Source organism: Sus scrofa, chromosome 11 (genome assembly GCF_054392235.1).
Source record: "Sus scrofa isolate SSC_HxYL_T2T_F1_AM1 chromosome 11, Sscrofa_HxYL_maternal_Yorkshire_Landrace_v2.0, whole genome shotgun sequence".
NCBI lineage: Eukaryota > Metazoa > Chordata > Mammalia > Artiodactyla > Suidae > Sus > Sus scrofa.
The window spans coordinates 70494582-70507906 of NC_139393.1; the positions used below are offsets into that span (position 1 = coordinate 70494582).

The following is a 13325-nucleotide window of genomic DNA, read 5'->3' on the forward strand; positions in this document are numbered from 1 at the left end:
GCTGTGGCGTAGGCCGGTGGCTATGGCTCCGATTAGACTCCTAGCCTGGGAACCTCCATGTGCCGTGGATGTGGCCCTAAAAGGACAAAAAAAAAAAAGGTAGTAAAGGGGGAAGTGCCTTTCCAGATACCTTTAAGTCAATGCAGTTGCATCTGCTTCACCTCTCCTCTTGGCTCATTAAAATGAAATTCACAGAGGGCCCCAGTGTTTTCCCTGGAACACCTTGTGAGAACTTCCAGGAGAACCCTGGGCCAGATAGTTTGGGAAAACACTGCAAATGAGTTTCTCCCTTTTCAGAGCATACGGTAGCCTGATGAAGCAGGTTGGATCCCTGGCCTCACTCAGTGGGTTAAGGATCTGGCGTTGCCGTTGCCGTGAGCTGTGGTGTATTTCACAGACACGGCTCGGAGCCAGCATTGCTACGGCTGCAGTGTAGACCCACAGCTACAGCTCCGATTCAACCCCTAGCCTGGGAACTTCCGTATGCCACAGGTGCAGCCCTAAAAAGACACAAAAAAAAAAAAAAAAGAGAGAGAGAGAGAAACAGACTAGAAAGGACTAATTGCAGAATAACATAATTGGCTAATTATTATCCAGCACCTACTTTTCCAGACACTGGTGTCTGTTTTCCTGCCTTAAGTATTGCATTTTATCCTCACTGCCTATGTGTGTGGTAAATAATATTATTATTCCCATCTGACAGAAGAGGAAACTAAAGTTCAGGAGTTCCCGTCGTGGTGCAGTGGTTAACGAATCCGACTAGGAACCATGAGGTTGCGGGTTCGGTCCTTGCCCTTGCTCAGTGGGTTAACGATCCGGCGTTGCCGTGAGCTGTGGCGTAGGTTGCAGACGCGGCTCGGATCCCGCGTTGCTGTGGCTGTGGCGTAGGCCGGTGGCTACAGTAGGCCGGTGGCTACAGCTCCGATTCAACCCCTAGCCTGGGAACCTCCATATGCTGCGGGAGCGGCCCAAGAAATAGCAACAACAACAACAAAAAGACAAAAGCCAAAAAAAAAAAAAGAAAGAAAGAAACTAAAGTTCAGGGAGGTTCTCTGACTGTTGGCAAAGCACTAGGCTGTCCTTAGCCCCTTCAGCCCCACCTGCCTACACACCTTCTCTTGATGTCTGCAACCAGTTTCCGGTTTTAAATATCATCTTGAGGCTAATAAATCCGCATCTTTGGTCCTGAACCCTCCTTGGGGGAGAACCTTGATTTATAGATTCATTTAACCTAAGACCCTTCCTCCCAATATTATTCACTCCTCTGTTTTTACCCTTATCCAAAGCATAAAATCGCGGGGCACCCAGGCCACCAGGAAGAGAGCTCCTTGGTTCTTTGTAGTCATACAGCCTCAGAGCCACAAATCTTCACCTGACTGTCCTGCTGCCGTGGCAGGCTCAGGAAATGGTCTGTGACCCTGTCCAGATGTTTCGCACGGGAATTCCTTTTGTCCACCACCCCATGAAGTCCATGTCTTAAAACCACTTTGTCTGGCTCATACATCGCGTGTGTTAAAGAATGAAATTATTAATTTCCACTTGGTACTTCCTCTAAGGTCTTTGACGCATCTATGTTGTCTAGGATACATCCTCTGCGCGAGAATCAGACGGGTGTTTTAAATCATTCCCAAACAAAGACCGTGTGTGGATGCTCTGGTCTCCTTTGCAAGTGGGTTTTTTGGTTGCTTGTTTGTTTGTTTCAGGTTTTGTAAAATGCTGAAGAGCAGCTCTCGATCCCTAAGTTTGGCGCTTCTATACTGAAGGATGTCTCTTACGACCATTCCCTTTTCCAAAGGGTCTAATAGCCTCTGTGTTGAAGGGCCTTCACGATTCATATCTTGACATATTGTGACAAATGTCTATGTAGGTTTCCACCTGATTATGGGGCGAGGTGTTATTTCCATAATAATGAGGGGTCTGTGTTTCCTTCACAGTCTGTGTTTGGATCACAGACCACGCAGCAATTTCTGCACTGAAGTCATCTTCAAAATCCAAACCTGAAAAGAATAACAGAAAACGACTTATATTAACGAACCTCTGTTCCATGATTATAATTAACACTCTCAAAAAATAAAATAAAATAAAATAAAAAAGCAAACAAATGATAAGTTTTTCTGTTGCAAGGAAACATCTCCCCTGGGGCCCGAATATTCTTTCAGGGCATTTCTTGTTCCGTTGATTTAATTCAGCCAGTGAGCCAGATTCTTTCCCAAGAGCAAATTAAGGAGGTCTGTTAACTCTTTCGGTGCCCCACTTCAAGAAATCTCGGCAAGGCCATTAATATTGTTTGGCCTTGGGCTTTACACTTTTTAAAAGTCAGCTGTCATTTTCGAGGCAATCCCAAAGAGCACACTCGGCAGAACCCTGGAGCTTTAGAAATGTTAACGCTCTCCATCAGCAATGACCTTGCCGCTGGGCAGTGATTTAGGCACCAGGGAGGAAGGGGCCCCTGTCTTTATCACACTGGTTTACACCATCAACTTCAGAAATTGTGTGAGAGGAGAATAATCAATAGTGTGTTAAGACCAATCTCCACGAATGCCAAGACAAAGTGCTCCCGCTCCGCAAAGTGCTGAGTGGAAGGAGAACTTTTAAACAGAACAAAAAAGGAAGTCAGCTGTCGTGGTAGAACTAAATGAATTGGGTCTCAAGGTGGGATGTGTCCTTGGCCATGGCCCTCAGGAGCCCCCTGTGAACTTCAATGAAATCCCATAACACACCCGATGGAAAATGCTTGTTTCAGCGCTAACGCAGAATCAATAACAAAACCAGAAGGAAAGCATTCTAAACACACACCCGTAAGTTAAGAACGGGATGGCAGCAGTCGTCCCGAAAAGTTTCCTGCAAAAGGTATCCAGGAGAAGAATCATCTCCTGTGTAGAAATGGAAGAATCGGAAAGTTAAAACTTCATCCAAGCTGCCTGCACATGTTACTTACTTACTAGAGCGCCTGTGATTCTGGTAAAGGGATTATCACTTGATAACCTGCAAGAATACCAAGCTTCCAAACCAGCAAAGGAGGGACCCCCACACCACCCTGAGTGAAATCACTGTGGAAAAGAACGAACAGCTCTGTCCCTGAGATCATTACAATAGAATGTTTGATTTCCCACGGCAACCCTAATTGTGACATGAACAGCTGTCAACGACAAAATTAGAGGAAACGGTCATTAGAGAGACTGTATCCACGTTTGCTCATCCTGTTTCCATACCGTGGCTCATGAGAGTGTTTGCAAAGACTTTGTCCAGTAGAGGTTTTCATTATTCAAAGAGAAGACACTCAAGTTATTTAGCCTTATATGCTGCCCATAAAGTACTTTGTCAGAATACCAAGGATCCCAAATGAATGTTTCTTGAATGCTAAGTTCAAGTCCATGAAAAATGTCTGAGAAGCAATTTCTTTCACCCTGAAATCATCCTAGAAAGTAACTATTGCTATTCCTATTTTTAATCCAGCCAATTCTCATTATTTGCATATAGCTACGTTCTATAAGTCGCTGAAAACACTGAACTTGCAATTACTGAACCACTGCTCCTACAGGAAATACAAGGTTAGGCTTCTTCAAGCCTTTAGCCACATTTTTATTAGCCAGTTAATACATAACCTTATTTTATGAGTGTTTTTCCTGAAAGACACCTAACGTGATATATACATTGTTCATTCATTAACATTGAACTCATGGCCAAGTGCACTATAACTCACGCCTGAATGATGTTTATCTAAATTACATATTTTCTGGAGTTCCCGCTGTGGCACAATGGGATCAGCAGCATCTCTGCAGCACAGGACACAGGTTCAAATTCTGGCCCAGCACAATGGGTTGAAAGATCTGGCATATAGGTCACAACTGTGTCTTGGATCTGGTCCCTGGCCCGAGAACTCCATATGCTGCTGGGTGGCCAAAAATGAAAAAAAAAAATAATAATAATAATTAAAATAATTAAAAAAAAAAAAATACGGGAGTTCCCATCATGGCTCAGCAGTTAACGAACCCCACTAGTATCCATGAGGATGCCAGTTCGATCCCTGGCCTTGCTCAGTGGATTAAGACGATGGCGTTGCTGAGAGCTATGGTGTAAGTCGCAGACACAGATGGGATCCCACGTTGCTGTGGCTGTGGCATAGGCCAGTGGCTACAGCTCTGATTGGACCCCTAGCCTGGGAACATCCATATGCCACAGATGCAGCCCTAAAAAGACAAAAATAAAATAAAATAAAATACATATTTTCTCCATAAGGCATATCACAGCCTTCTTGTGCTTAGGAACGTGAGATAACACTTCAGCCATATAGTTGGGGGCTGCTTTAAACAGGGAAAGGGCCTAATAAAAGCACGAAAGTGTAGGGGAAAAAAAAGATGTGGCACTAAATAGACCAATAAAAGGGCATTTGTTTACAGCATGAAAGCTGAAACAAGAAGGCAGAATTTCCCTTTGTTGGACTTCATGAACTTTGCCGCTCTGCCCATGTCTGCAGAAATGCTTGAGTATTTATTTGGGGGTCACAAACTAATTTTATGGAGTACAGTCTTCCTTCTGTATCTGCGGGTGATTAGTTCCAGGAGACCTGCAGATACCAAAACTGAATTTGATCCGAGGTTGGCTGAATTTGAAGATGTGAAATCCATGGATATGGAGAGCATCCACTGTAGGCAAATTCACAAAAAGGAATCCATACGTAATAAGGATTGACTGTGTATGCTGAAAATAAGAGTCAGGCCATCAGTCACGGCACCTGACTGGGTAATTCTGTTTGATGACTGATTGTATTTGTTTAAGTTTCAAATCGGAGTGTATAGGAGGTCAGCCTTCCATGAAACAGGTGGAAGCCAGTGCACTGGCTGCTTTGGCGTCATGAACTTAGGAAGAAACTCACTTTTTTAATTTTCTTAACCTTTCAATGGTTCTTCCAGGTCTTTCAGGGATGTGGCCAGCCCAAACCTGCCCCAGCTCTCAGATCTGCCCGCGCAGTTCCTGAGAACTTTAATACACGGTTCAGGCCTTACAATCCTGAGGAAAGACCAACCACTGCTGCAGGCACGAGCTTGGACCGGCTGGTGAGTTGTCTCGGATTGATGGTCCTTGCGGCCGCTTTCTGTTCCCAAGGTTATTCTTCAGAGGATGTGATGGGATTCTGAAAAAGTTGGTTGTAAAAGTCATCTCATTCTTAGATCGGCTCCTGGTCTTAATGAGAATATTGAAACGTAATGAGATCTTCCTTTTAGGTTGAGAATTAGATTGCTTAAGAAGTCTTATCGCTATTAATCCCCTCATGCGGTGGCCAAATTTTCAACTCCATATTTCTTCTGAAATATTCATTTCAAGGCTAAGTTACTATATCTTCTGGAGATATAATTACAATAGTGAATTTCTTATTCATCTGCTTCACTTATTTATTCAATTATGATACAGGGCCCCTCGATTAGAAATGTTCCTTATATGCAAAGTTTTCTGTTTGAAAGACCTTGCCAAGAGACCCCAAGTAAGTGTTACAACCATTTTCCCCCTTTTTTGTGTGTCTTTTAAAAGTTGGAATCCTTAGAAATGGTTCCTCTTTGATCCATTTAAATGGGTGGCAAGGGACCAAATATCTATCATTGAAACAATTTACTTGGAGATTGCAGCCATAAATATAGTAAACACAATTTTAATGTGTTTTAAACATCAAATTTTGCTGTAAAAATGAAAAGCTCATAATTTCAAAGAAATATGACCCAGTTGTTTTCGAGACAATTTATAGCGCTATAAACCATTTATATACCTGTAATCGTTAGTGCTGTTAATGTTGCTTTGCCAATTATCTAGATGTAAAATTCACAGACAAAAGCCTTAAGGTCATAAAACACTTGAACCACATCTGATTATGTCATATAAACTCAGATCTCAAAGATTTCTGGTTATGAAAATACTTTTATTAGTCCCTGTTATAAATTACTTTATCATTTTAGTTAATATCCTGCTACAGAGTAGAACTCCTACGATTAAATTGTTAGCATTTGGCCTCAAAAGTAAGTCCATGTAAGCATTTCTCTCTATAAAAATGAAATGTACTTACAACACAAAGGCCTATCCACAAAGTGCCAAATTGACGGGGTAAGTGGAGTCATTAACCACTAAATTTTATTACTGTGTATTTGCAAATAAAACCCACTCTTCAGGGTCGGTTTTGAAAAAGGGGTCGTCTGGATAATTCCTTCAACCTTGTACTTCACCTTAGTTTTATCTGTTCTCTACTCAGTGTCCAAAAAAGTTTAAAATTAGTCCCTTTTTTTCTTTAGATCGACCCATTAGTTTCCACCAAACAACTAGCTATTTGTAAAGGAATGATGGTTTCATTCGGTTGCATTGTTTGCATTTTTATTTTCCAAATTCCTTTCTACGTCAAGATCCTTTTCATCAGAGCACAATTTCTGAGTATGGGTTTGATCCCCCTCTTGTCTCCTCCTTTTTTTTTTTTTTTTTTCCTTTTTTTAGTTGGCTCTAACTTAGTTATTGAGACAATTCAGGCATTTCAGAATTTTCATAAACTCTAAGAACAGAGCACAATGCAGGAGAAATATGTTCTAGAGATCTGCTGTATGACATTGTGCCTTTAGGTGACAGCACTGTGTCATGCACTTAAAAACTGGTTAGGATAGATCTCAGGTTAAATGTTCTTAACACGGGAAAATAAAATTTGTAAACAGATGGGGTACGTTATGCACGCGGTTTAACTTGCATTGATTTTGAACAATATAATGACATCTACGACTTCTAATTAATTCTTTTGCCTTTGAAACAGAAGTCTTCTCTCCTCCCCTGAGAGATAAACACACACAAACACACACTCACACACATGCACACACACACACTCAAACAGGGGAAGTAGAGCGAGAAAAATACTTTTCTCAAGGCTACGGCATTTACACAGTTCAGTTAAGCTTCAATAAAACATCAAGACTTTGAGCATTTCATGTGATGTTTACAATCTAGTAGATATGAAAAATTGGAATTTGAACCTTTTATAAAGAAACTTCATGGATCATCCTCAAAATGCCTGAAATATGAGTCTTGAAGAATCTTGGCAACTGCAAACTGATTAAGGATCTTCCATTTCATGTACCCCCAAAAGATACATAATCATTTTTTTCTGAACATAATTGGTAACAGTTAATCATATCATCATGAGAAAAAAAAAAAACCAAGGACCAAATTCAAGATACATAAGGACCAGAGTCAGTGCACGGGAATTTAAATCAATAAGCCGATTTTTATTTTAAAATGCTCTTCGATAGCACGTGGGACTTATTTCCTCACAGATGTGGCTTCAGGCTCCATAAGGGAGAATAATAGAGGTATTCATTTGTTGTTCAGTTAAATTCCGATTCCTTTCCAAAATGCAAGAATTAGCACTTTATAATTCACAGCCAGCCATAAACCTACCTGGAAATACTTGGCCAGCATCTAAGACCAAGAGACTATTTCCACATCGAAAGGACCTAGACAAGGTTATTCTTGAGAAACACAAGCTAGTCCCAAAGCTAACATCAGATTCTCCACTTGTGGCCATGGCCTTCCCCAAAGCCTTCATCCCTTCGAAGGGTCAACATAGTTCTGAACAGTAGAAAGGTTGGTGCCGTTATCTTGGCCACACTCTGCTGTGCAACCGGCAGACAAAATCATCTTCAAGATACATGCATTGGTGAAGAGTCTGATGGGTCTGCCATATATTACTGCCTATTTGGAAGGTTTATAAGCAGGTCTATAAACCACGTTCCTGCACGTGCAATAAGAGGTTAAATGATGGAAATGATACATTTTTAAAAGAGAGTTTTGTTTTCAGTTATCTTATGTAAGTTTTAGTAGCACTTTACAGGACTGTTTTCATTTTCCCCTGAAAAGATGTTTCCTGAATATTTATAAGATGTCTGTGTCCCAGTAAAGGATACTTGGAAAAGATTTCCTTTCATTTCTCTCAATATTTCAGCAGAGAAAATGCTTCAGAGGACAGCTTCAAAAGACGGTCCCAATCGCCCTGCCCCTTTTGCCAAAGTGAAAATAATGATGACGTTCTCAGAGATTTGCGTCTTACTACCATTTACAATTAGTACCTGTAGCCGTTACCTTTGGGATCTGTCAGTAAATGTTATTTTATCAGTTATGATAAAGCTATTTTTTAAATAAAAATGAAGTGGTAAAAATTATGGGGTTTTTTTTTTAGAAATAGAGTTCCTAATCCCACACTGGGTAAAGTGCTGCTAAAACTTATATAAAATAATCAAAAACAGGAGTTCCTGTCGTGGCGCAGTGGTTAACGAATCCAACTAGGAACCATGAGGTTGCGGGTTCGGTCCCTGCCCTTGCTCAGTAGGTTAAGGATCCCGCGTTGCCGTGAGCTGTGATGTAGGTTGCAGACGCGGCTCGGATCCCGAGTTGCTGTGGCTCTGGTGTAGGCCGGTGGCTACAGCTCCGATTGGACCCCTATCCTGGGAACCTCCATATGCCACGGGAGCGGCCCAAGAAATAGCAAAAAGACAAAAAATTTAAAAATATATCACTCCCATCATTTAATCTATTACATGTATGGGGAAGTGGTCAATTCTTTTATATCACTAGGAAACATTCCGTGTGTTCTCCAAAGTAATACGGGCGTAAAAAACCGTTTCAGTATAGCTTTCAGACATACTGCCCTAAAGTTATTTTTATTATCCAATAATGAATGAATATACTTGTATAAATTCCCTGGCTGATGGAAAGCTGACTCACCAGAGAATACTACAGTCCTTCCTGCCAGCAGCCATGGTTTGTCCAAGAAACCAATGCCATCAACCAATTAGGTTAACAAACTAGTCCCATCAACATGTGTCTCTTTCTTGTCCCCAACCCCACCCTAGCAGTCCTTCTTGTCCCCGCCCACTGTTACTGATTTTCAATTAAAAAAGAAAACAGAGGTGATTATTTGCTCTCAAGGAGAGATTACTCTATGGGAGATTAGAATGTATAGGCTGTGAATTCTCTTAAGTAATGTGCTGTAAAACCATGATTTCTTTAAAGAAAATGCCACTGGAACTTCACCGGAAGTAGAAAAAGAAATCCACAAAAATAGTTGGATTTTTAAGATCTGAGCTTACAAAGGTGCTTCAGATCATCCTCTGTAAAGAACAAGCAGCTCAGAAGGTTACCACGCAACAGGCTATATATACAGCTCCTGAACACAACTGGGCAGGGAGTGTGCCTGATTTTACTACAGCTGATTCGTTAGAGCAAAAATGTTCTGTAAATTGTGCATCTTTGAGGAATGTATTTTATTAAAGTAGATTAAAAAAAAAAAAAAAACCAAAACCTAGACCTGGAAGGTAATTCATCAAGCTGGCAATGAGGTAGACCAAAGAATCTGCAGTAAGTATTCAACTTCACGTACTGTGTGTGCAGACTCTCAAATTTCTACTGGTCCTTCTGCGGGAGTTGGGGGCGGGGGTGGAAGGAATGCCAGTCCGCAAAGCTAAATGCTCTACCTGTGCTGTGCTATGATGTATAGAATAATCTCTCTTTCTTTTTCCTTTGCATTTGTTTTCCTCTTGCTTCCCAGAGGATTGTGTGGAGGACAATGCAACATAGTGTAAGCTTTGGTCTTCTCCTTCTTCCTCTCATCCCCATTTGTCTTTGTACCGTCATTCCGGAGAGTTTCTGAGAAATCCCACCTTCACGTCCTCTTTCCAAACTGTCTAGAGAGCTAATTGAACCCTGTGCGTGGCCAGCGGGTTTAGTAGCTTCCTCTCAGCTTGGTGTTTATGGTTAATGCCCATTTTGGTATTCTTTCCCGATGGCAAGGTTTTCAATCTCAGCTTTGTGAAAGACGAGCTCATTTGGTGGCTGATTTAAATTCTCTCCCAATGTTCAGACTAAGTGTAGTCTGCCTGAAAAACTAGCTCTTCCCTGATAGAATATATTGGCTTTTTTCTTCTTGTGCTGAGCGAATAATTACCTCGCTAATAATAACAAGCCAACATCAGCTCTCATGCATAAGGAGCTAATTTTTCCATTAGCTGGGACATAGAGAATTTAAGGGGGTAAGAAATAGTTTGTGGGATGGCTTGTTTACTCTTTTTTTCCCTGCTCAAATTTACTGATGTCTTTCAGAGTATTTAGGGAGAAAGCACTGGATATTTTTTTACTCCAAAGTGGTTTATACTGGGAATGAGAACAGGCACACCCAGATTCTCCGACCTGACTTTACCTAATTAACCATAATAATCAGAGAGTTAAGTTATCCATAATATTTCATAATACCCCTCCATGCTGGTACTACCACTTAGTAAAGACTTGAATCCTGTGTAGCATCATGGCCCCAGATGATACGATGCCACTCATCTGATGAGCTCATCTATTCATGCAACACACCTATGACATCGTGGGGCTACTGCCTGGCCCTAAATTCAGGCAGTGGTAACACTGCAACTAAAATTCCTCCTTTAAAATGCATTTGTTTAAAAGAAAATGTCCTCTGAGTAATATTCCTCTTCCTTCCTCCAGCTCTCTGAGCCCAGGGCAGTTGGGATAAAAGAAAGTTAAGAGGTAAATCTGAAGCAGGAATTCTCTGGAAGGGAAGATCTTGAGGCAGGAACAGGGAAGACAGAGAGCTTCAGGTCTCCTGGTGCTAAGTGGAAAGTGGGAGAAGCAAACATAAGTGGGTGGGATAAGTCAGGGTTCTATTTGTTGAGTCCAATTGGTGCCACTCGACTAGCTCCAGGTGACAGAGTGGGCACCAGCCCCCTCCAACGCGTTCTCTTGGTGCCTCCTGATTTTCCAGCAGCTCAGCCAGTTCCATCTCCTTATCTGATGGTTATTTTGACCCTTGTAGTGTCCTCCAAAAAGAAGGATGTCTTTGATCATATTGGAAAGAGTGAAAGTCATACTGTTATCCCCACCTACTCCCCAGTATGCTGGACCTCCCTGCTTGTGGCTATAACCTTCCTTAGAGAGCACCCCCCCACACCCCAGATCCGAAATTTGATCCTGGATATGGTTCTTCCGAAAACACAATGCAGTTTCTGAAATGTATTGGGATGGCCACTGGTGACAAATCTGTTGTAATATCAATACGTGTAGATATAAGTTCTTATAAAATATCATCGAGCCGTGCACTTCATCTTCCTGTTCAGAAACAAAATGGACAAAGCAACTCCCATTCTGGCACCGGTTCCTGCCTGATGGTTAATCCCAGTTTTGGAGTAAAATGCTGGTCGTAAAAATGTTCTTCCATGCCTCTTTGGGACCATTTTGGTGTGATTTAGGAGGTCTTAGTTGTAAGGATACAGGAAACTGTCTGTTGTTCATTTTAAATTGCCATGGCATTTCATTGTCACCTCAAAGGATTCTGCATCCGGCTCAATCCACTATTTTGCATTTCAAAAGGATGTCAGGCTGTGTTTAAGAAACTGCTTTATTATCTAGAGCCTCAGCCACCGTCTTTAGGTGAAACTGATATTTCCCATTTTCCGCTCCGACACAGACACACGGACACAGGCATACACACACACAAGGCACAAACACCCTCCGACTTTGCTTGGCCTGAATAGGAGAAACTAAAACCTCCATAACAAGAGTAAACCAGATTCTGCACTTTAATTAGTTTTCTAAAGATAAATGGGTCAAGGCCAGATTGGCTTTCAGCCTCTGCTGCAGCTGAATAAATTATGCCCCATTCACCCCAGCAAACAAACAGCTACTGCTCAATCCACTTCAGATTGTGAACCACCCGGTCCTGCCTGAACTTGCTTTATCTATTTGCTGCAAAACCCCACTGAGATACCCCGGTTTGATTTTCAATGAACCCTTGGCAATAACAGCAGCAAAATCCAGCGAGCTTTCAAAGGAGAGAGAAAATACAAAACACAAAACGTTGAAAGCAAACCACCTGGAGTTCCCTGGTGGTCTAGTGGTTAAGGATCTGGCACTGTCACTGCTGTGGCTCAGGCCACTGCTGTGGCTCTGGTTCCTTCCCCGGCCCAGGCAACTTCCGAATGCTGGAGGTGGGGCTCAAAAAACCCAAACCACCCAACTTCTTCAGTTTCGGTTTCTAGCCTTCTCTGGGCTGCACCAGCAGCATGTGGTAACATTAGGTGGCTTGTGGTTGATGAGGCCCACGTGGGGAATGTCATAAGACACACATAGAAAATGATGGTTTATCTCCAGGATATTCTGCTTATTCCATGGCCCCGGAGGAAGCACAAATCTAATTCAATGACATGCATGGTTGGAAACCTACACTGAACGCCTGCCCCTTACGTGGAGTTTGCAGCTCACATCCAGTGGACAGCGGAATGTATTTTTTTACATCCTTGGGAAGCTCTTCTTTCAGGCATGTGGAAGAACAGTGAAAAGTGGAGCTGCACAGACCTTTCTTTCAGCTGGGTCAAGGCTGTGTTTAATTGCATCCGGCTGTGTATGGTGGAAAGAAATGCACACCCCATTGGCTGCCACACTCCCCAGGAGATGCTGAAGCCCATTCCACTCCGCTGCCTCGAGACACCTTCAGAGAATCATGAGATTCTGACAATGACATAAAATCATGCCACACATTTTTTAAAATGATTTTTCTTTTTTCCATTACAGCTGGTTTGCAGTGTTCTGTCAATTTTCTGCTGTGAAGCAAAGAGACCCAGTCACACACACATATATAAATTCTTTTTTTCACACTGTCCTCCATCATGCTCCATCATAAGTGACTAGACATAGTTCCCAGTGCTGTACAGCAGGATCTCATTGCCCATCCACTCCAAATGCAATAGTTTGCATCTATTAACCCCAGATTCCCAGTCCATCCCACTCCCTCCCCCTCCCCCTTGACAACCACAAGTCTGTTCTCCAAGTCCATGAGTTTCTTTTCCATGGAAAGGTTCATTTGTGCCATATATTAGATTCCAGATATAAATGATATCATATGGTATTTGTCTTTCTCTTTCTGACTTACTTCCCTTAGTATGAGAGTCTCTAGTTCCATCCATGTTGCTGCAAATGGCATTATTTTGTTCTTTTTTATGGCTGAGTAGTATTCCATTCTCTACATGTACCACCTCTTTTTAATCCAGTCATCTGTCAATGGACATTTAGGTTGTTTCCATGTCTTGCACATTTTAAGTGGGGAGGGGGGAGATTTTGGACAGCTTGGTTTACCTGTAAGTGGTCTCAAAGCATTTGGTGGGGTGGGGGGATTTACCCACAAAAGCATTTTCAACTCTGTGTTAAACTCTCCTTTGTCCTCAGAAACATTTAAGCAAGAGCTTTGCTGACCTCTGTGTCCTAAAAATGAAATGTTAACTCTCAGACCCAAAATATGGCTAGCC

General features: G+C 42.0%; 1 protein-coding gene across 2 annotated transcripts in view; it reads left to right on the plus strand.

The window, feature by feature from the left end:
- The window catches only part of GPC6 (glypican 6), a 1126030-nt gene that overhangs the window by 1020820 nt on the left and 91885 nt on the right, over positions 1 to 13325 (plus strand). Inside the window, exons 6-7 of one of the 2 annotated variants that reach the window (XM_021065371.2) lie at positions 4914 to 5057; positions 9569 to 9598. In XM_021065371.2, coding sequence (XP_020921030.1) covers positions 4914 to 5057; positions 9569 to 9598 — 174 coding nt within the window. The remainder of the gene's footprint in view (positions 1 to 4913; positions 5058 to 9568; positions 9599 to 13325) is intronic. The other variant, XM_021065372.2, reaches the window with a different exon arrangement.